Raw genomic sequence first — 19,433 nt, forward strand, 5'->3', positions numbered from 1 at the left:
GTTTCCCCAAATTTATGAAAGTTATATGATACCAATTTGTGCCAAATTTCCAAAAACAGAAAAGAGCTCTTGAAAATTCTCCTATACAAAATAAAAATGATAGAATTATATCTGAATTTCAATCAAACGTGAACTTTACAAAATTTCATGTTGTCAAACAGATGAAATTTAGTCATAAAATGTTTTAACAACAATACTTATAAAATAGAACTCTGTGTGACACAGTTCAAATTATATTTGTTGAACGAGTAAATGATAATTTCAAAAATAAAATAGGGTGGAAAAAGTAATAGCCAACTTATCTTATGTTTGGGTCTGTCATATTTGGGCCCAACAATACATTAGTCTACGTACGCAACACGAAGTCGCGTAATACGAACAAAAGAGAAGAAAATCAAGAAAGATCGACCAAAGACAAAGATCAAGAAGAAGGAAGATGAAGAAAATCCGTACACCCAGTTTTGTTTAAAGTACCACAGTGAGTGATTCTCATCTCATCTTGCTTTTAATCGTTTCATTCCTCTACAATCACATTATTCTTCCCACCCCATCACTAATTTTTTTATTAACACATTCTCTCTTGAATGTTCGATTGATACTGATATAAATTCAATTATTATTATTATTAAGATAATACTCTTTCTCCTCCTAACCCTATCGGTAACCGTGAAATTAATCTTGAATTCAATCCTCACATATGGGCGAAGACACACAACAACAACCTCAGCCACAACCACAAGGGGTTTCTTCCGACAACACAATCTCCGCCACCACCGCTGTCGACTCCGTCCAAACTATTATCCCCGTCGAATCCGAACTGAGCAATGTTCCACCACACACCAAAGCCCCTGCCACAAAAATGCCCCTCCGTCCTCGTAAGATCCGAAAGGTCTCGCCCGACCCAACAACCTCCGAATCTCAATCGGAAACCCTAAAACCACCCAATTCCACCGCCGCCGGAAAATCCAACGGACGGAACAACAAAACGGTTCAACCACCACAACAACGAACCCTAGCTGTTCCGAAAATCGTACCTAGGTCACTTTCGTGCGAAGGTGAAGTTGAGATTGCAATTCGTTACCTTCGTTCCGCAGACCCACTCTTATCACCTCTCATCGACATTCATCAACCACCCACGTTTGATAATTTTCAAACCCCATTCCTTGCCCTAACCCGTAGTATCTTGTATCAACAACTCGCTTTTAAAGCCGGTACTTCCATCTATACGCGGTTTATTGCTCTTTGTGGTGGTGAAGCTGGTGTTGTTCCTGATAATGTTCTTGCCCTAACTGCTCAACAGCTTCGTCAAATTGGGGTTTCTGGTAGAAAAGCTAGTTATCTTCATGATTTGGCTAGGAAGTATCAGAATGGGATACTTTCTGATTCCGCTATTGTAAATATGGATGATAAATCGCTTTTCACTATGCTTACTATGGTTAATGGGATTGGTTCTTGGTCTGTTCATATGTTTATGATTTTCTCACTGCATAGACCGGATGTTCTTCCGATTAATGATCTTGGTGTTCGGAAAGGGGTTCAGATTCTTTATAATCTTGATGACTTGCCTCGGCCATCTCAGATGGATCAATTATGTGAGAAGTGGAAGCCTTATCGGTCGGTTGCTTCATGGTATTTGTGGAGGTTTGTTGAAGCAAAGGGAAGTCCTTCGACTGCTGTGGCTGTTGCCACTGGCAACGGCTTGCAACAGCATGAGCTGGACCACCATCAACAGCAGCAGCAGCAGCAGCAGCAGCAGCATTCACAACAACCAATTATGGATCCCATGAATAACATGTTTAATATGGGGTAAGATGTGTGTGTGTGTGTGCGTTTAATTGAAATAGATTGGTCTGAAAATTGTCGAAGTTGTTTGCTTAAGATTGCATATGTTGGTGATAATGATGGCTATCTACAATAGCAATCAAGTATTTGTCATGTGCTTAAGAGCTTTCATGTCTTAGTCTTCCTTTTAGGCATAGGTGTTCATCATCCTTTTTAGGTAATTCAAGGCATTGCATAGAAATGTAAAAACAGAATTTGGAAAAAATGTATGAACTCGAAACAAGTGAATGTAGTTTTGGCCAATTTTCATTTACAACTTTTTAATTCTCTCTAGGTGTGCTTCTTTGAACTAAATGAAGATAAACTTCCTTTGTTATCTTTATTGCACTTCTTGTTCAGTCACTCTCCTCAAGATATGAACTTTCATCTTATGGGGCATGCTGTATTCTTTCTTTTCTTTCATTTGACAAAGTAAGCCTTCAGGAATCACACCTAATGGTTGCCTATCATGATTTTCATGTTCTATTATTATTGTTCAATTTCCGTTCACAGTTTGATATATCTTTTGATCTTGTGATTAATTGAATAGCAATATCGGTATTAGAAATAATTTGTCATGGCTTTTGAAATGGGGGATTAACCAGGGGACATCTCTTGATTCATGAGTCTATATTGTATATATAGGCGAAAATTACATGCTCTGTCATTCTCTTGTATTGCTAGTGTGTAGATTTAATGAAGTGAGGAAGCCAAGATTCGTATAGAAAAGCATGATATTAACCTATAAGATAGGAAGTGAAAGAGCAAAGAATCATAACTTATGGCATACAATCAAGAGTTGATTCCTTGAATAAAATTTGATTGACTAAATATGGAGCCGTGAATACATGGCTTATGACTTCGGGACTGAAAGAAGTGCTGTGAATTTGTAATTTTTTCAATAAAAAATAAGTGCTGTGAATTTGTAATTTTTTCAATAAAAAATAAGTGAGAGTGGTTCATTGTTACCATCTATGAAGCACGGACACAGACACGGACACCGGACACGACATGGATAATAATTTGAGAAAATTACATAATTCAATGTAATCATAGGTGTCGTGTCGGTGTCGGTATCGGACACCGACGCGTGTCCAACACCGGGACACACCTATTCCGAGGAGTGTCCGTGCTTCATAGGTTACCATATTCATCTTGTTAGGGATGAGTTGACACTCACCTTTACACACAATTATTACATGATTATGAATAGTATATTCTTGCCAGAAAGTTTCTAGGCTGAAATGTATATTATATTATTATGTTTGCCTGAGGAATGAAGATGTGAGAATTTTTATTCATCATTTTAATCTCTTTGATTAGGCTTCAAGTTGAGTTTCAGTTGAGACTTGTTCTAATGAATGCCTAAATCAGACTAAATTTTTTTAATAGAGAAGGCAGTGAATGAAAAAAAATTGTGTTTGCAAGTTAAAAGGAATTGACGCACAACACGAGATGCATGTTTAATAGAGAAGCTAAATTTTTTTTACATTGCAAGTCTAGTGGTTTAGTGTTGAACCTATTTGTTAATTGTGCAAGTTACGCTCTAGGATGGCCTGAGTTAACTTTTTGTCCCTTTAATTTTTTCAAGGCATCTCAGATGATCTGTAATTGGTCAATCAAATGTGGTCATTTTTAGATATAATATCGTCTTTGTTTTGCTTTATTTGGTCAATCAAATGTGTCCTTTTCAGTAGTCTATTTGTTTGTATGTTTCTCTTTGTTCATTAATGAATTTGATTTTTTAATTAATCTGATTTGATCATTGACATTCGAATTGGGTATACATCTTTTCACTAATTAGCTGCTGCGTGACCTTCGTTTTTTTGGGATTTCGCATAAATTATTTACCATATTTTGAAAATTTACTGTTCAGTCTCTTCATAAGTTATTGGTTGGTGGTCTAGTAATTGGACTCATCCTGCGTGTATTTCTATATGCACCGACACACACTTCAGATTGAAGGCATGTCTAGTGTTGTTTCATAGGTGTGTTTCATAGATGTATTTAGTTGAGAGAAACAGTTTCTCTAATGTAGCCCAGTGTCTGAAGCTAAGCATCAAAACCTGCATTAGAGATTATTTTGTCAGTAGCATAGCATATACCTTAAGAACTGTTGTCCTAACTTTATTAAGACAAAAAAGAGTTAAATGACGTGAAGTTCTTTCTTCTGCTGGTTGTACTTCTATAGCCTCCTATATATGTTGTACTTCTATAGCCCCTCTCCTGTTGTCTGTTTGCTTTGGATTATGGTTTATGCTATAGTATGTGCTTCAATGGTGTCAACTGCAAAAAAAAAAAAAAAAAAAAATTATTGTTCATTTGTCCGTGTTTTATAATTATATATGCAAAGTTCAGTTACTTAGAAGGAGGAGGGGTTTGTGAATTCATTGGTATAAAAAAACTTGTTTTCACCTTTGTCCTTCGTTTCTGTTCTCGATCTTCTCGGAGGTTTGTAATTAAGTATATAGTTCAACTTAATAATTTAATTGTCATGCATATCTCTCATTATTGTGTCTCATTCTGATGCTTGTAGGGCTGCCTGTGCTTGGGGACAGTGATAGCGGACAAATTTGAGAAAGTTGTCATCAAGCTTCGCTAGTAGACACTCATACTTGAAGTTGCAAAGCCATGCTGTCTGTTATGCATACTTACGGATAGATGTTAGCACTGAAACATGAACATTGCATTGATGGATTAGTGTATGATTACCTTGTGTTTAGTAAAACTTGTGCAAGATTAATAAAGGCTAGTCCTTAGTTTTGCTTTTTAATTTGCCAATTGTAATGGTCGGAGGCCAATTTCAAGTTGTCAAGTCATCTTTTACCGCTTGGTACTGTGGTTTGGAATTGGGACCTTGTATCTAATGTGAGTCCTTGTTTCACGTCGTGTTAGCGAATGTGACCCTTTGCATAGATAGAATTTGGATGTCAATATAAATGCTGGATGATTCGTATTTAATTTATAGGTTTCAATTTGAATGAATTTGAGTAATTGTTTATTTATTTATTTGAAGGTTATGGTTTAGTATGAAGTATGTTTGATCCTTTGTTATTAATAGGTAATTCTTGTATGTTGAAGTGGAAACATTAAACACGCAGAGTTGAAGCAAGTTCAATTATTTGCTATGCTCTGACAGGACAACTTACCAAAGTGTTCTGCACAAAACAACATAAGACGGCAAATATTAAGGTGACAGATAAAGTATCTTCAATATAAAAATTTGATTTGTGGCGGGAAGAGATAGAACACTCAAAATAGAACAACAACAAAGCGACGCTTTAGTAATCAGGACTCAATGCCCAGTTGGATATTCTCATAGAATGTTCCTTTATGCCTTTTTCTAGTCTTTGTAATCTTCACTTAGTCTTTATCTACATCTAATTAATTAAACTATAAGTAGCTAGTGTTAAGCCACAGCTTTTTGCAAGCAACAACAATAGAAAAAGAACGAAAGACAAACATGCAATACGAGTACGAGAATTATGACCCGTCTTTTCCCGACCAACCAGTGGTTGACCAATACCTCCCAGTTTGGGCCAGGTTACCAGCCTTCAAGTCCAAACCAGCCTTCATTTGGGCTGAAGACAACTTAAACACAATTTCCACCACCCACCTCACTTATGAACAACTCAATACCTCTGTAGATATAATCTCCAATCAACTCCTCTTTCCACTTCAAAGAGGTGACACAGTCCTTATTCTTTGCTCTCCAGGACTTGATCTTGTTAAGGTCATTTTTGGTTGTCAAAGAGCTGGTCTTTTAACCGTCCCTATTGTCCCTCCTCACCCTTCTTTTACCAATGAAAAAAACTACTATCACCTTATAAGAGTTATTTCACAGACTAAACCAAAAGCTGCCATAGCACACCCCAATTACATTTCAACCATTCAACACTACATCTCATCCTCTCACAAAAACAACAATAAACTAGCTCACATGTTACAAACTCTCCAATGGATTTCCACAGATGATATAAAAAACAATAACATAAACTTAAATTCTTATACATTTTCATACAAAGGTCGAAAACCGGACGAGGTTTATTTGGTTCAATACACATCAGGTGCAACTGCTATACCAAAACCGGTTCTTGTAACAACAGGTTCAGCTGCACATAACGTTAGAACAGCAAGAAAAGCTTATGATCTTCAACCAAACAGTACCATTGTTTCGTGGCTACCTCAATACCATGATTGTGGTCTCATGTTTCTGTTGCTCACAATTGTATCAGGTGCCACATGTGTTCTCACTTCTCCAACATCGTTCATCAAACGGCCAAGACTCTGGCTTGAGTTAATGTCGAAATTCAATGCTACTTGCACCCCCGTTCCTTCTTTTACACTACCACTTGTAGTAAAACGTGGAGGAATTCACAAAGGAACTTTACCCATTAATCTTTCAAATCTTAATAACCTTATACTCATCAATGAACCCATTTACAGAGGCTCGGTGGTTGAATTTGTTCACACTTTTTCACCATTCGGGTTAAAAAGTTCTTCTATCTCACCTTCTTATGGATTAGCAGAGAATTGTACCTTTGTTTCAACTGCATGGAGATATGACGAAGAAACTTTTCCAACTCATAAAAAGCTTTTGCCAGTTGCAAGGCTTGAGGAACAAGAAGACATGGACATCATGGTTGTTAATGAAGAAACACTTGAAGCTGTTGAAGATGGTGTTGAAGGAGAAATTTGGGTTTCATCTCCAAGTAATGCCTCTGGTTACCTTGGTCACCCTTCTTTAACAAGAGAAGTTTTTCATGCAAGAATCAGAAACACAGTTCGTAAGTGTTTTCTTCGAACGGGTGACAAAGGAATCGTAAAAGGAGAAAACAGGTATCTCTTTGTTACTGGTAGAATTCAAGATACTATACAGCTTCAAAATGGTGAAAAGATTCAACCACATTACATAGAGACTGTGGTTTTTAACAGTTTCCCAAAGTTACTACGAGGAGGTTGTGTTGCGGCTTTTAAAGTTTTAGCAACGGTTGTAATTGTTGCAGAGATGCAAAGGATGGAAAAAGATTTGGATGAAGGGATTCTGAGGAGTGTTGGCGAAGGAATTAAAGAAAGTGTTTTGAAGAAAGAGGGTGTAGAAGTTGGATGGGTTGTTTTGGTTAAGAGTGAATGTGTTCCGAAAACTACTTCTGGGAAATTGCAAAGATGGGCTGCTAAAGAGAAGCTTCTTGATGGAAAAATGAAAATTTTAATGGAGATGAGGTTTGGAAAAGATGTTATGAGGATAAAACATGAAGTAATAAGAAAAGTGGAGTTGGAAAAGAATGGTAATCATATAAATGGTTCAGTTTTAGGTGCAGAAACTCGAAGCTCATTGATCTCACATCTATGAGAACAGTGTGATGCCTGATTCTATCAGTATATTTATGTTTTTCTTGTGTATTATAAATGTTAATAATATTGGACCTTCTAATCTGTTGTTTGCCATCCATGAAGCAAACAATATATTTAAAGAGATTATTAAGTGATATACATAGTGTATGTCAGAAAATACAAGTCATATACATTGTTAATTGTTAATGTAAATTAATTTTAAACTTGAAGTCATTATTATGTAGTAAGTTAGCATCTCACAAATTAGCGGGGACGGATCTTGGAATGTGCAAGAAGCTCAATGGAGTTGGGCCTCCCTAAGATATCTGTCTCAAAAATAATAATTTATAATAGTACTACTAAGTATTACCAAACTAATATTTTTTTTCCTTATTCGCCTTCTTTCTGATACCACGCGTTCCATCACCATCACTTTATCAGACTTTCCTTTTCTTCTTCCCCAATTTGATTTCCTTTTCTGTTGTCTTGTTTTAGGCCTATTAGAATTGAGTCCTCTTGCTTTTGGTGTTAGGTGGGTGTTTTTTGGGAGGTGGTATGAGGTTCTTCATGTATACGGTAGTGATTTTCTCCTTTAGATGTATCGCATCTATACGACACATTGTATTTATTTAAAAAAAAATTTAAATAGAACATTGTTCTTTTAAAAAAAATACGTTTTTATTTTATTACGGATTTCTTTTCACTTACAAAGTTGAGCATCCAGATTTATAAAACGGCCCTGCAAATTAGAATGGTAGGTTCTAATTGAACTTGGGTATAAAGTAGATCTATGTTAACACAAGCAAGAAAATGGGTCGATTCCTACATTTAGTTCAAAGTTCTAATTGAACTTGGGTATAAAGTAGATCTACGTTAACACAAGCAAGAAAATGGATTGATTCCTACATTTAGTTCAAATTGAGTAGGAAAGAGAAATGGTTAAGATATCTTAGGAGATGAATATACAAAAAACACCTGGATGTGGGGAGTGGTAAAGCTAGAGTAAATGTCACGAGGAGGTCAAATATAAAGATTGTTTTAAATGTTTATATAATAAACTTTAGAGTTGAATATATTTTTAATCTCTATACAATTATATTTCTCTATAGTTATTAAAGAGATTGAAAGTGACAAAGTAAAACGAATAAATTTATTGTTTGAGCTAAAAATATATTATTGGGATAGCTTAAAATATAATGCACTCAAATCAGATAAATAATTTTTTGGCTTAATTACACTTTTGGTCCTCACATTTTAACCAATTCACGAAAATGGTCATACCTCTTTTAAATTGAACAAAATCGTCCCTAAACTATATGTTTTTTGCAGTTTTAGTTCTATCTCCCTATTTCTAACTCCAGAAACGCATAGAAATGACAGTTTTAGTCTAACCACATATGCTCAACCATGAAATAAACAAGGAATAAAGCATGTGGGTACAAGGAATCTACTTTATTCAGCACACTAACCTAATTTCTGAGACATGTTACATACCTGAAACATGTCTTAGAAATTAGGGTTTTTTTTTTTCGGGTTGTGTGCTGAACAAAGTAGATTCCTTGTACCCACATGCTTTATTCCTTATTTATTTCATGGTTGAGCATAAGTGGTTGGACTAAAACTGTCATTTCTGTGCGTTTCTGGAGTTGGAAATAGGGGAATATGACTAAAACTGCAAAAAACATATAGTTTATGGACGATTTTGTTCAATTTAAAAGAGGTAGGACCATTTTCGTGAGTTGGTCAAAATGCGAGGACCAAAAGTGTAATTAAGCCTAATTTTTTTGGGTAGTCAAAGCTACCACATCCTCACAAGAGATTCTGCCCCTGAAGGTAGGGAAATGCTAGAATAATTGAGTGCAGAGAATAATATTCCACAAATTGGTGTCACCTCTGTCCATTGGAGGATTTTAGTTAGCTACAACGCCCCATCAACTTTTTTTAGATGAAGGATTTATTAGTTTGTATGTGGTCACAATCAGCCATATCAATGGCCTTTCGATTGAAATCTAGATCGTTCAATATTAACAATTAATATGACAATTAATATTGACAATATTGAAATCTAAGGTTGTCATATAATTAATATTGTATTCAAAGTTCCATAGCTTTGACCACTTGCTTTTTCTTTAATGATCCAATAGTAATAATAAACTTAGTGCAAGCAAGTGTATAACTTATTTTCCCATAGGCAGATGTTAGGATCAACAAATACGCACATTTTGTTACGGGGAAAATTGATCGGTATTACATACTCAACCCCGTTTAAAATTTCAACGGAAACTTAACTGTTTATGTTAATAATTAACATTGAATTAAGAATGTGATGATGTTACAATTCTATACTTCAATCATCATCTGTAGAGGTCCCTTTAGGTGCACCTGAAGGTGCAACCATTTGATCATCGTCATCATCATCATCTGTTAGATCCCCTTGAGGTGCTCCGGTTGGAGACACAATTGGAGCACTTTCAGGTGCTTTAGAACTACCGGCTACATTCGCGCCATTGCCTTTTGGTGCCTCTGCAGGCGCGTTGGTGGATGCTGCTGTGGGTGCATTTGTGGGTGCAGATTCAGGTGTTTTGCTTGGTTCGTTTGATGGTGCATTTGTTGGTGCTTGTTGTGGTGATTTATTGGATGAACCATCTGCTGTTGGTGTCGGTGCTCCTCCTTCTGGTGTGTCTGCAGGCAAATCTTCTGCAGCACCAATTGGTGAATCTGCTGATTTTGGAGGTGAACTTCCTGTGCCATTGCTTGTAGCACTGTTTGTAACAAATAGTTGGTTAGTGTAAAAATTAAGGTATGAAAATCTTGTTTTGTTGCACATTTCTTCCTATTCCACTTTTTTAAGTGTAGGTACTTCTAATGATGGGTTGAGATGTTTTATTCTTTGACTACTAGAGATTTGTCATTTAGAAACCAACTTAGAGTAGAAGAAAAATAATGATTATGATCTTACTTGTCTGTCTCTATCCAACCAGCCAACGATGCGTCAGCAGGATTGGCGGTTTGGCCTTCTTCACCACCAGCATAATCATCAAGAGCGGCTTGGCCACCGGCCTCACCAGAAGCAGCACCAAGAGCCTTCTTAGCCTCATCAATAGTGCTAGCCAAATCTCCCCCTCCTAAAAGATCCTTCAAACCATCTTGTCCCAAAACTGTGCGGAATGGCATAGCAAGCACAATCGAAAATATCAAAACAAATATTATCTTCGCCATTTTTTCCTAAATTAATTTCCCTCCAACACAAACACCTTCACAAATCACAATTTTATTTGTAAAAACAACAAAATGGGGCAATGTAGTGCAACTTTCGTTTGATTAGAATTTTGTGTTTTTTATATGTAATGTAACAACCGTTTAGTTAATAATGTATAAGGTTGGACAAAAATGAGATCTTACCTTAATATTAGGTTCATACAGATGTGTTAATTAAATACCCGCCTCTCACGCTCTAATTTGTTATCTATCTTTGGAATATTGTCTCCGTTTTATTTTCTAATTACTTTCTAATAATAGTAAGATTTTAGTTTCACGACAAATAAGCTTCTACGCTAGTCCTATTGCTAAATTCTTAACCAGTTGTATATTTTAGTCATTAGTTGGGTTTTATTTTTTGGTAGAATATACGTTATTAGTTTTTTTTTTTTTAGAGAATATACGTTATTAGTTGGTGATGCTTTGTTCTCTGTTTTATTTATACCATCAATATTATTTTCAGTCTAAAATAATAAGCTACACAATATAGCACAACTAACAGTGTTACATTACATGATACAACATTTGTTACAAGTTACATTATGGTGAATATAACGGGAAATTACTCCAAAATAAAATAAATACAAATCACATTAACATAAATTAATTGAAAAACAAGTAGCTCCAGAGCTCTATGCTTCAATGGATATTAAGATTCCTCATTCGCCTGAAAATGGGATAAGACATACTAATAAGAATTAATATGGCGAATTCACCCTTTTAAGAAACCTGAAAGTTAATATATATAATTAAGTGGACATGTGCATGTGCAAAAAAACTAAATTAGACCTAAAATTGCAGCTGAGGTTGATTTAAAAATAGGACCCTGGGAGACAAAATACATATGTCTATGCATGATCCAATGATTATCAACGTTTTCTGATCAACGAGTTGATGATAATTAATTATATATATGCATTACGGTGGTCATTATCCAAAGTAATAGATCATGTGCACCAGATAAGTTTGATGATGGATTGATTTTCACGTGGACCATATTTCTTTCTCTTTATAAATAAATTTAAAATAAAAAGAAGTAAAGTTAGAAATTTGAATTAAACGATTATAGATTTGATTCTGGTAAATATTGTTTACTGTATCAATCAATTTTAACCCTTAATAGTTAGATTGCAATTTAAAATGTTCCATTTTAATCAAGACTACATCTAAAATCGCACATATGATAGATTGCAATTTGTTGACCTCCTTATTTTAGGGAAATGTTAACTTGTGCGGCACATGTTAAGAATTCTATTAATAGCAATTATTTATTGAAAATTATATTAATTTATTTGCTTAAAATGTTTAATATTTATTTTTTTCAATAAATTCTCACCATTAAAGAAATAAAATTAATGTTTAACATGTGCCCTAAAGGCACAAGTTAACTTCACCCAATATTTTATAGCTTCTACAAAAGTTATTAATATTTTCACAATTCATGATCATGTTGCAATTTACTTGTCGCAACTGCATTTCAACTAACTACTTTAACTCGAATCTTATAATTGAAATGTAAGTAATCCAATGTGCAGGCAAAAATGCAATGGGTTAACTCTGAGTCTCTTGAAAAATATCAAAAGACATTGGTAAGAGAGAAAAAAATCATCAACGATTTTTCACTTATGAAATAATCAATATCTTAGTCTTGTAAATACTTTTTCTTTCTTAATCCTTTGGTTACAAGGATAAAAGTATAACAATTCAGAGTCTGGTAAGAAAATAAGTAAAGTTATCCATAATTTGAGTTCAACTTAAATGAAATCCATTAATCAGTTGAACTCAATCATTTAGTTAAAATCTTATAAATGGATGAAAGAAATGGAAAGGTCAAGAGTAGCATGATAAACTTGACAATGTACACGACTCTCCAAAAATAGAAGGTATTCTATTATTCTTTTGAAAGCACCTATAAGGGGCCTTTATACTTGCAATGAAAACCATCTTCTTATCTGATAAGTAATATTAAATTTTCTTGGTTTAATTTAAAATGTAATAAAACTGATAAGAAAAGAAGAACTAAATTCATATATGTTGTAGCAACTACAAAATATTAGCACTTGTCATGAAAACTTAACCAACATTATGTACTGCATGGATTTTTAAGATGATAGCTTTACAATGAAATTGATTGCATAATTACCTTTGCTCATTGCCAAATTGCCTTCCATTGGTGATATTGATACCAGCACCTCCCCTGTATGTTGGCAGTGGGATTTGATCATGCTCAATTCGTATGAGATCTTCCTTGAGGATCTCGTAATGCATTTTCACCTCTTGTATGGATTTTCCACCAACAGCATTAGCTACATGTTGCCACCGATTTGGATCTTCTGGACCATATACTGCAAGTGCATCCTCAAAACGTCTGTTCTCTTCTCTTGTCCAACCCATGCTGCTAATTTGTCTCAATATATAAACTCAAAAACAAAAGAAGAAGGGAAACAATTGTGTTTGAAGTAGAAAACACAAAACAGTAAGAGAGTTGTTGTTTGTTTATTATGAGAAAATATGGTGACTTGAACTAGCTCAATGTCTTAATGTAGAGACTTTGGGGGTTAAGGAGAAATTGTGGTACTAGTTCCTTAAATAAGGGATTGTCAAGTGGGGGTGTTTGCAAGTTGGCTATTACTTTTTACACGATATTATTCCAATACTTCACCATACCTCTAAATCCAAGGGATATTGCTTATTAGAGTGGATCTAGTACCACACTAAATTTGCACTGTATATGTATGTATGACCCCTTAATTAATTTAATTATGTGAGGTATCATTTAATGTTGCGTAGTGTATAAAACATTAAATTAATAATAATCACTAATCAACAACATTCATAGATAGTTGAAATTCTTAAGAATTTTACAGCCTTGTGGCGGTGGGGATTAGATACCAATTCCCACTGTTATAGTCATTATATTCGGTAACAACATGAGGCAAAGAAAGATATTATGCGTCCTTTCATTCAAGCTAGATAGCGAGATAACTCTAGAATCATTATCTCGTCACTTATTTTTGCAACTTGAGGTAATAATAATATACTACTTACTCTTTTTTCTCGATCACATCATTATATTCATTTAATTCGAATATCAAACCGAGAATATTGGCCCGTGCGCCCAGCTTAACTCATCTGTACGTGAAATGTGAATTGATATAAGAAATTAGTGTAGTACAATTCTTGATTGTATGTATGGTATCAGAAAATGTGGTTTTTTTAATGGAAAATGTTAACCGGTGTCTTCGGGATATTGGTTAAGTAAATGTAGAAGTTTTTGCATTGAAAATTGTGTAATTAAGGTTTCAAAAGTAAAAAAAAAAAGTGTCTTTTTTTATTTAAATTTCCCTTTTTTAGATACAAAGTCAAAATAGGGGTTAAAATCGTAATGAGTGTAAGGTTAGGGGTCAAAAGTGTGTTTAAGCCTACAAAATACTATAGTATGAGTATATTACTATAATAATTTTTAATTAATAAAAAAATATTACTATAATTTTTTTTTATGAGATCAATGCATTGGAAATTAGAGTTTTTGATTTTTTTTAAAAATAATTTCTTTATTAGGAATCGTTAAAGAGTGCCCTTAGGACACTCCATAACAAGACCTTTTTTATATTCCTTATTGCTATAATTTTTGTTGACAAGTTGTTGCTATAAATTTTAAGTATATATTTTGTTTTCTCAAATAACTATATAAATATGTGTTATGAATTGCATTCAAGATTCATAGTGATGGTGAGAGATTGGGGTGTAGGTGGTTATTTGATGTAAAATGTATTAGAATGTATAACATTGCTTTTCCTTAAATAAGTGAGTTTTTATCAAGCGAAATGATATTTGTACAACCATTTTGGTATAACTTTTGTAGAATTTTTTCTTTCATATTGTTTTAAAGGTTGTACTAAAATGGTTGTCAAAATATCACTACTCTTTTATCAATTACGGAATTTACATTTAGAAATATGCTCGTGTATGGTTGTAATATTCAGATACAAATTCCAGACGACCTACTTATACATAGTTCAGGAGATCATATTGCTGCCATTGTTGATCACATTTATCCATCGTTGCTAGATAACATGTATGATCATTCGTTTTTCCAAGATAGAGCTATACTAACTCCGAAAAATGTCACGGTTGAAGAAATCAATGAGTATGTAATGTCTCTTATACATGGAGAAGAAAAAACCTATTTGAGTTGCGATAGTCCCCTTGGTAAAAATGCATCAGCTACCAGGCCGGATGACATACACACACCTGAGTTTTTGAACACAACTAATGCATCAGGTATCCCTAACCACAAGATAAAATTGAAGGTTGGTGTTCCTGTCATGCTTTTGCGCAATTTAGACGCTACGGCTGGTCTATGCAACGGTACTCGATTAATAATAACGAAGATGGGCAGATATGTGCTTGAGGGCAAGGTAATAACAGGCAGCAACATTGGAGATATAGTTTATATACCGAGATTGTCGTTGAGTCCATCGGATACAAGAATTCCATTCAAGTTTCAGTGTCGACAGTTCCCTATATCGGCGTCATTTGCAATGACGATCAACAAAAGTCAATGGCAATCATTGAAACAAGTTGGAGTATACCTTCCTCAACCGGTTTTTTCCCACGGACAACTGTATGTTGCGGTGTCAAGAGTTACATCAAGAAACGGATTGAAGATATTATTGACGGTTGAAGATGGCAATTGTATGAGCACTACATCAAATGTGGTGTATAAGGAAGTCTTTCGCGTACGATAACTTTACACATGAACAGGTAGCTGCTGAACTAATAAGTAATAGAAATTAACATTCTTTTTTTTTCTCGAACTTGCAGCTGATATATTAAGTTGTTTGTGGTTTTGTCCAGGGCATTATTTCTCTTCTTTGCTTCCCATTTTACTCCTTCTCTTATACACATATGTCAAGTTCATGTTGCGTTCAAGGTAAATACTGAAATTTTATAATAAAGCATCTAAATGATTATTTAGTTATGTTCATGTAGACACCATAACCACTAATCACATTTAAATCATTTGTCTGTATTGCAGGTGATAATTGATTTCATTTTTTTCATAGCTTTGGAAGGTACTTTTTGGTGATAACTTAATGCTGGTTTTTTCATTCCATTCCAATTGCAACACTTATCACCCTGTTTAACTTTTTGCTATCTTTTTCATGTTTTTTAAATGACAATTTCGTCGGCCGTTGCGTGTTCACAATTGTCCACGACTTCGTGGATTTGGTGGCAAGTCTTAAGTTGCTTTTATGTATATTGATGAACTTACTATATATGTTGCAATTTTATATGAATTGCACTATTAATGCATTATTTGATGATTCAGTTTTTGTAATTTCCTTGGTAAACAATTACTGATTTAACTGATGTTTATTATATTCAATGCTAATTCACCTTGCTTTCATATCAATTCTATTTCCTCCAAATCATTTTATAATGGTATTCCAACTATATGGAATTAAATTGTGATTCTGAGTTCTTATGTTATATTGTCACATACACATCTTTAGGATTATTAATTGCCACTGGAGGTTATTGAGGTTATTATATTTATTTATGGTTCTTCCACAATGAATTACGTTATAAATAGCGTGGCGTAGTCAACCAAATATTACTGATATTTACTAACATGTATTCATCAAATTAACCACACTAATTCAACTGCATTTTAGCAAAACTAAACAATCACCACATTGACAATTTTATATTGATTCAAGTTATATTTTTAACTTTATCTGACCCATGCGGCAGCACGGATAGACGTCTAGTTATCTCAAAGATTGTACCAAAATAGTTGTCAAAATATCACTACTCTTTTATCAATTACGGAATTTACATTTAGAAATATGCTCGTGTATGGTTGTAATTCTTAGTGATTTCGGTCTCGTTCTTAGTGAAATCAATATAAATTAGTATACAATGGCATATTCTATTTTCATATCATCAAATCTGTACATATGGTTGAATCCTTTTGCAAGCCTAATAGTATTCTCCTCTGATGTAATCACCGAGTCGCTTCAATTCTCCACTTTGTTGCTCTGTCACTGCTCGCACCACATCTACAATTGAAATCATACCAACTATTTCCCCATCTATAACTGGAACATGACGGATTCGATTCTCTGCAATACAAGTATAGGGTCACACATGTTTCTTCAATATTTGGTCACATAAATTCTGTAGCAAAATATTTATGTGGAACAGACAATTACCTAACATTAGTCTCATTGCTCTTAGAATATTCGTGTCCGAGGTCACAGTTACCAGGTCATTCTGTTATAGGTAATCATATTAGTTAAAAGTCATAAAATGTAAATGCTAGATTGGATTAAACAGAATGAAAATGAGAGAGCATATAAAATAACCTCATTAGTCATTATTTGACCAACTTGTGTGTATAAAGGTGATCTTCCTTGTGCAACTATTTTCTTCAAGCAGTCTGTAGAATCGTGCATGGAGCCAACAGAGATTCAGTTTAGCTTGTTGAACTCAATTCGATACTAACTTATAATGTATATCTATTTTCGACATGAATCTCATTTTGAATTCTGATTCATTATGATCTATTCTGACCAACAACTATCTAGACTTAAAGCAGTCGATCACTTTTTTTTGTTCAAATTTGTAGGACAATATAACCAACTACTTTTCTTTTGTCATTTGTTTATCTCAGCAACTTATTGGTAATGTATCTTACGATTCACAATTTGAAAAATAAGTCTTTCCTGATGACTAATAGAATTTTGATTTGATAACCATGGTCGTGTCCACATAATAAATTCTATCTTGAAAACTAGTACACTTAATTATTTTAAGGGACATGCATAATTTGAGATGGAGAAAGTATCGAAGGAACCGCCTACCTCTTTCTGTGACAATGCCTGCTATTTGCTGGCCTTCTGGCTTCAGTACCACCAATGATCCGATATCATTTTCAGCCATCTAAAACATTATATATTTGTTGAGTTTGTTTAGAAACATTTTCTAAGTTATTAGTAACAGTAAAAGCTTTAAAACAAATTGAAGAGCTATCTTACATTCTTCATTGCATTAAAAACAGCATCATCAACTCTACACCAAAGCCAGGAACCCACTTTTTCTTCCCCCTTTGTCATTAGTACCTCTGATACTGTGACATTCTCCAAACCCTTCTGCAGCATGGGTGGATAGGATGTGCCACATCCGAAGCCTGAAGATAACTTGTTCAGGCTAAAAATTCCATTTCCGTGGAATTGTTGAAATATTGCGGCCCTTAAAGGGTTACGGCGAGGTTGCAGTATCCGGTAGATTCCTTGCATTTTTTTATTGTCCACTTATTCTATTTCTGTTCAATCAAAATTTAACTAAGTGATGGTTATGTATTTCTATTTTCCAAAGTTTCACCAGAAAAATAAAAGAAAGAATCAAGGGTATATGGAACTAGTACCTTGCAATTTGTATTTCATATTGTTAGATAAGGAATAGCTTGTATCCATTGTTTACTTGGACATATGTTGTGTCTGAATTCCTTTCTTCAAGGAGAATATAAAGAAAGGAACTCTCTTTATGGTTGCTTACACATGGAATTGCCAAACCTTTTGGATGATGAATGTTTTGGCATTCATTCATTTCCCCAAAGTTGCACTTATGTTGCTACTTATGATTATTTAAGGTTTGGTTCAATGAAACTAATTCCCAACACGTGGGATGAAATTAATAAATAAAATCACAAACTCTTTAAGGTAAGCTTCAAAAGAGGCCAAGCATATGCTGGGAATTTCTTCCGTGACAAGTAAAAGAAATTTCTTTCCTCTACAGCAAGATATATAAGAATGTCTAGCAATTCAGCAAATGTATGATTATAACATAAATATAAGGAAAACACAAAAAGGAAGATGAATTGATGAGTTAACCCAAAAACCAATGGATAAGTCCTACTATGCATGCAAGGTATATATTCCTAGTTCTGATTCTGAATATAAAAGACAACATTTGCAAATGCAATCAGTTGAGCCAGAATAACTAGTATTTCCCGTTAAAAAACAGACAATCCATCCTATTTTGTTGTGACAGAAGATAAATTATTAACCAAGCATTATCCATGTCAGAGAAAACAAAGAAGCAATTTCATTTTAGAATCCCATGGATAGCAGGTTCTTCCATTGGATTTCAGTCTCGTCGAAAACCAAGATCAAAATTTCCTTCACAATTGGCCTATTCCCCACCACAGCCTCCTCCTACCTCAATTTCTGAACCTCAAACAACTCTAGAGAGAAACATGATGTTTGCCATTGCCACATCAAACCCTAGTGAAAAAAACATCCAATTAGTTGCAGATCCAATTACCATGCAAAATAGTACTATGAAGGATGATGTAACAAATCTTACTAATAAAGTAGCCAAGGTGAGCACATCAACAGCAACACAGCTTCCGACAGATGACAAAACAGTCAGTGTGGTAACTCTGGCGGGCGACAACAGAGGAGCAACAATGCATGTGGCAGGTTCCCATTCCCAATCAACAAGGAAGAAGGGGTCAATCCACAACATACACCGAACCAAAGAGGAAGAAGAGAAAGATGAAGCGGGAAAGGCATATGTGAACAGCAACATACAGAGTATGAATAATTCATTGATGGTGCAAGGTTCAATAAATGGAAGAGACCCCGGCGTTCATGTCATTCTTCCCGAAAAGCCTGAGCCTCAAGTTAAACAAGGTTTGGAAAACCGCGAAGCTGAAGTTAAAACAGTTAGCCGGGTAGAGAGGTTAACTTACCAACCAATGGTTCGAAGACGATGCCTGAGAGGACTTCTGTTGGAACCAAGTGATTCTGATCCTGACAATCCTGATAAACCTCGTCGTCATGGCTGCAAAGTCAGCTGCGGAGATGTTAGAAAGGATAACGGGATTCTGTAACAAAATTATAAACATGAAATACTGTATATTCTTATAATTCACTTGAGACATCATACCAGGATTTTGATTTTTCATGTTGACAACATCCATACTCTGTATTGTTGATTTTATTTAC

General features: G+C 34.5%; 6 protein-coding genes across 6 annotated transcripts; 3 read left to right on the plus strand and 3 right to left on the minus strand.

Annotated features, from left to right (window-relative positions):
* The first annotated feature begins 363 nt into the window (after window positions 1-363).
* Window positions 364-4,826, plus strand: LOC25490192 (probable DNA-3-methyladenine glycosylase 2). The gene is made up of 3 exons (XM_039832156.1): window positions 364-478; window positions 631-1,806; window positions 4,358-4,826. Exons 2-3 carry the CDS (start codon window positions 698-700, stop codon window positions 4,380-4,382), a joined length of 1,134 nt encoding a protein of 377 aa, XP_039688090.1. The 5' UTR covers window positions 364-478; window positions 631-697; the 3' UTR covers window positions 4,383-4,826.
* Window positions 4,827-5,284: 458 nt separating this feature from the next.
* LOC25490193 (long-chain-fatty-acid--AMP ligase FadD26) lies at window positions 5,285-7,174 on the plus strand. Its single transcript, XM_013606671.2, has one exon. It carries the CDS (start codon window positions 5,285-5,287, stop codon window positions 7,172-7,174), a length of 1,890 nt encoding a protein of 629 aa, XP_013462125.1.
* A 2,184-nt stretch (window positions 7,175-9,358) lies between these two features.
* On the minus strand, window positions 9,359-10,657 carry LOC25490194 (mucin-1). The gene is made up of 2 exons (XM_013606672.3): window positions 10,115-10,657; window positions 9,359-9,917 (listed from the first exon to the last, which is right to left on the minus strand). Exons 1-2 carry the CDS (start codon window positions 10,372-10,374, stop codon window positions 9,503-9,505), a joined length of 675 nt encoding a protein of 224 aa, XP_013462126.1. The 5' UTR covers window positions 10,375-10,657; the 3' UTR covers window positions 9,359-9,502.
* Window positions 10,658-10,900: 243 nt separating this feature from the next.
* Window positions 10,901-12,962, minus strand: LOC25490195 (protein RADIALIS-like 1). Its single transcript, XM_013606673.3, has 2 exons — window positions 12,557-12,962; window positions 10,901-11,080 (listed from the first exon to the last, which is right to left on the minus strand). Exons 1-2 carry the CDS (start codon window positions 12,805-12,807, stop codon window positions 11,053-11,055), a joined length of 279 nt encoding a protein of 92 aa, XP_013462127.2. The 5' UTR covers window positions 12,808-12,962; the 3' UTR covers window positions 10,901-11,052.
* A 3,254-nt stretch (window positions 12,963-16,216) lies between these two features.
* Window positions 16,217-19,269, minus strand: LOC25490196 (CBS domain-containing protein CBSX3, mitochondrial). Its single transcript, XM_013606674.3, has 7 exons — window positions 19,178-19,269; window positions 17,849-18,213; window positions 17,460-17,746; window positions 17,286-17,364; window positions 16,788-16,861; window positions 16,635-16,695; window positions 16,217-16,544 (listed from the first exon to the last, which is right to left on the minus strand). Exons 3-7 carry the CDS (start codon window positions 17,718-17,720, stop codon window positions 16,402-16,404), a joined length of 618 nt encoding a protein of 205 aa, XP_013462128.1. The 5' UTR covers window positions 17,721-17,746; window positions 17,849-18,213; window positions 19,178-19,269; the 3' UTR covers window positions 16,217-16,401.
* LOC25490197 (uncharacterized) lies at window positions 18,307-19,392 on the plus strand. The gene has a single exon (XM_013606675.2). The coding sequence runs from the start codon at window positions 18,503-18,505 to the stop codon at window positions 19,316-19,318; it is 816 nt and encodes a 271-aa protein (XP_013462129.1). The 5' UTR covers window positions 18,307-18,502; the 3' UTR covers window positions 19,319-19,392.
* The last annotated feature ends 41 nt before the right edge of the window (window positions 19,393-19,433 follow it).

The sequence above is a fragment of the Medicago truncatula genome, chromosome 3, assembly GCF_003473485.1.
Source record: "Medicago truncatula cultivar Jemalong A17 chromosome 3, MtrunA17r5.0-ANR, whole genome shotgun sequence".
In the NCBI taxonomy this organism is placed as follows: domain Eukaryota; kingdom Viridiplantae; phylum Streptophyta; class Magnoliopsida; order Fabales; family Fabaceae; genus Medicago; species Medicago truncatula.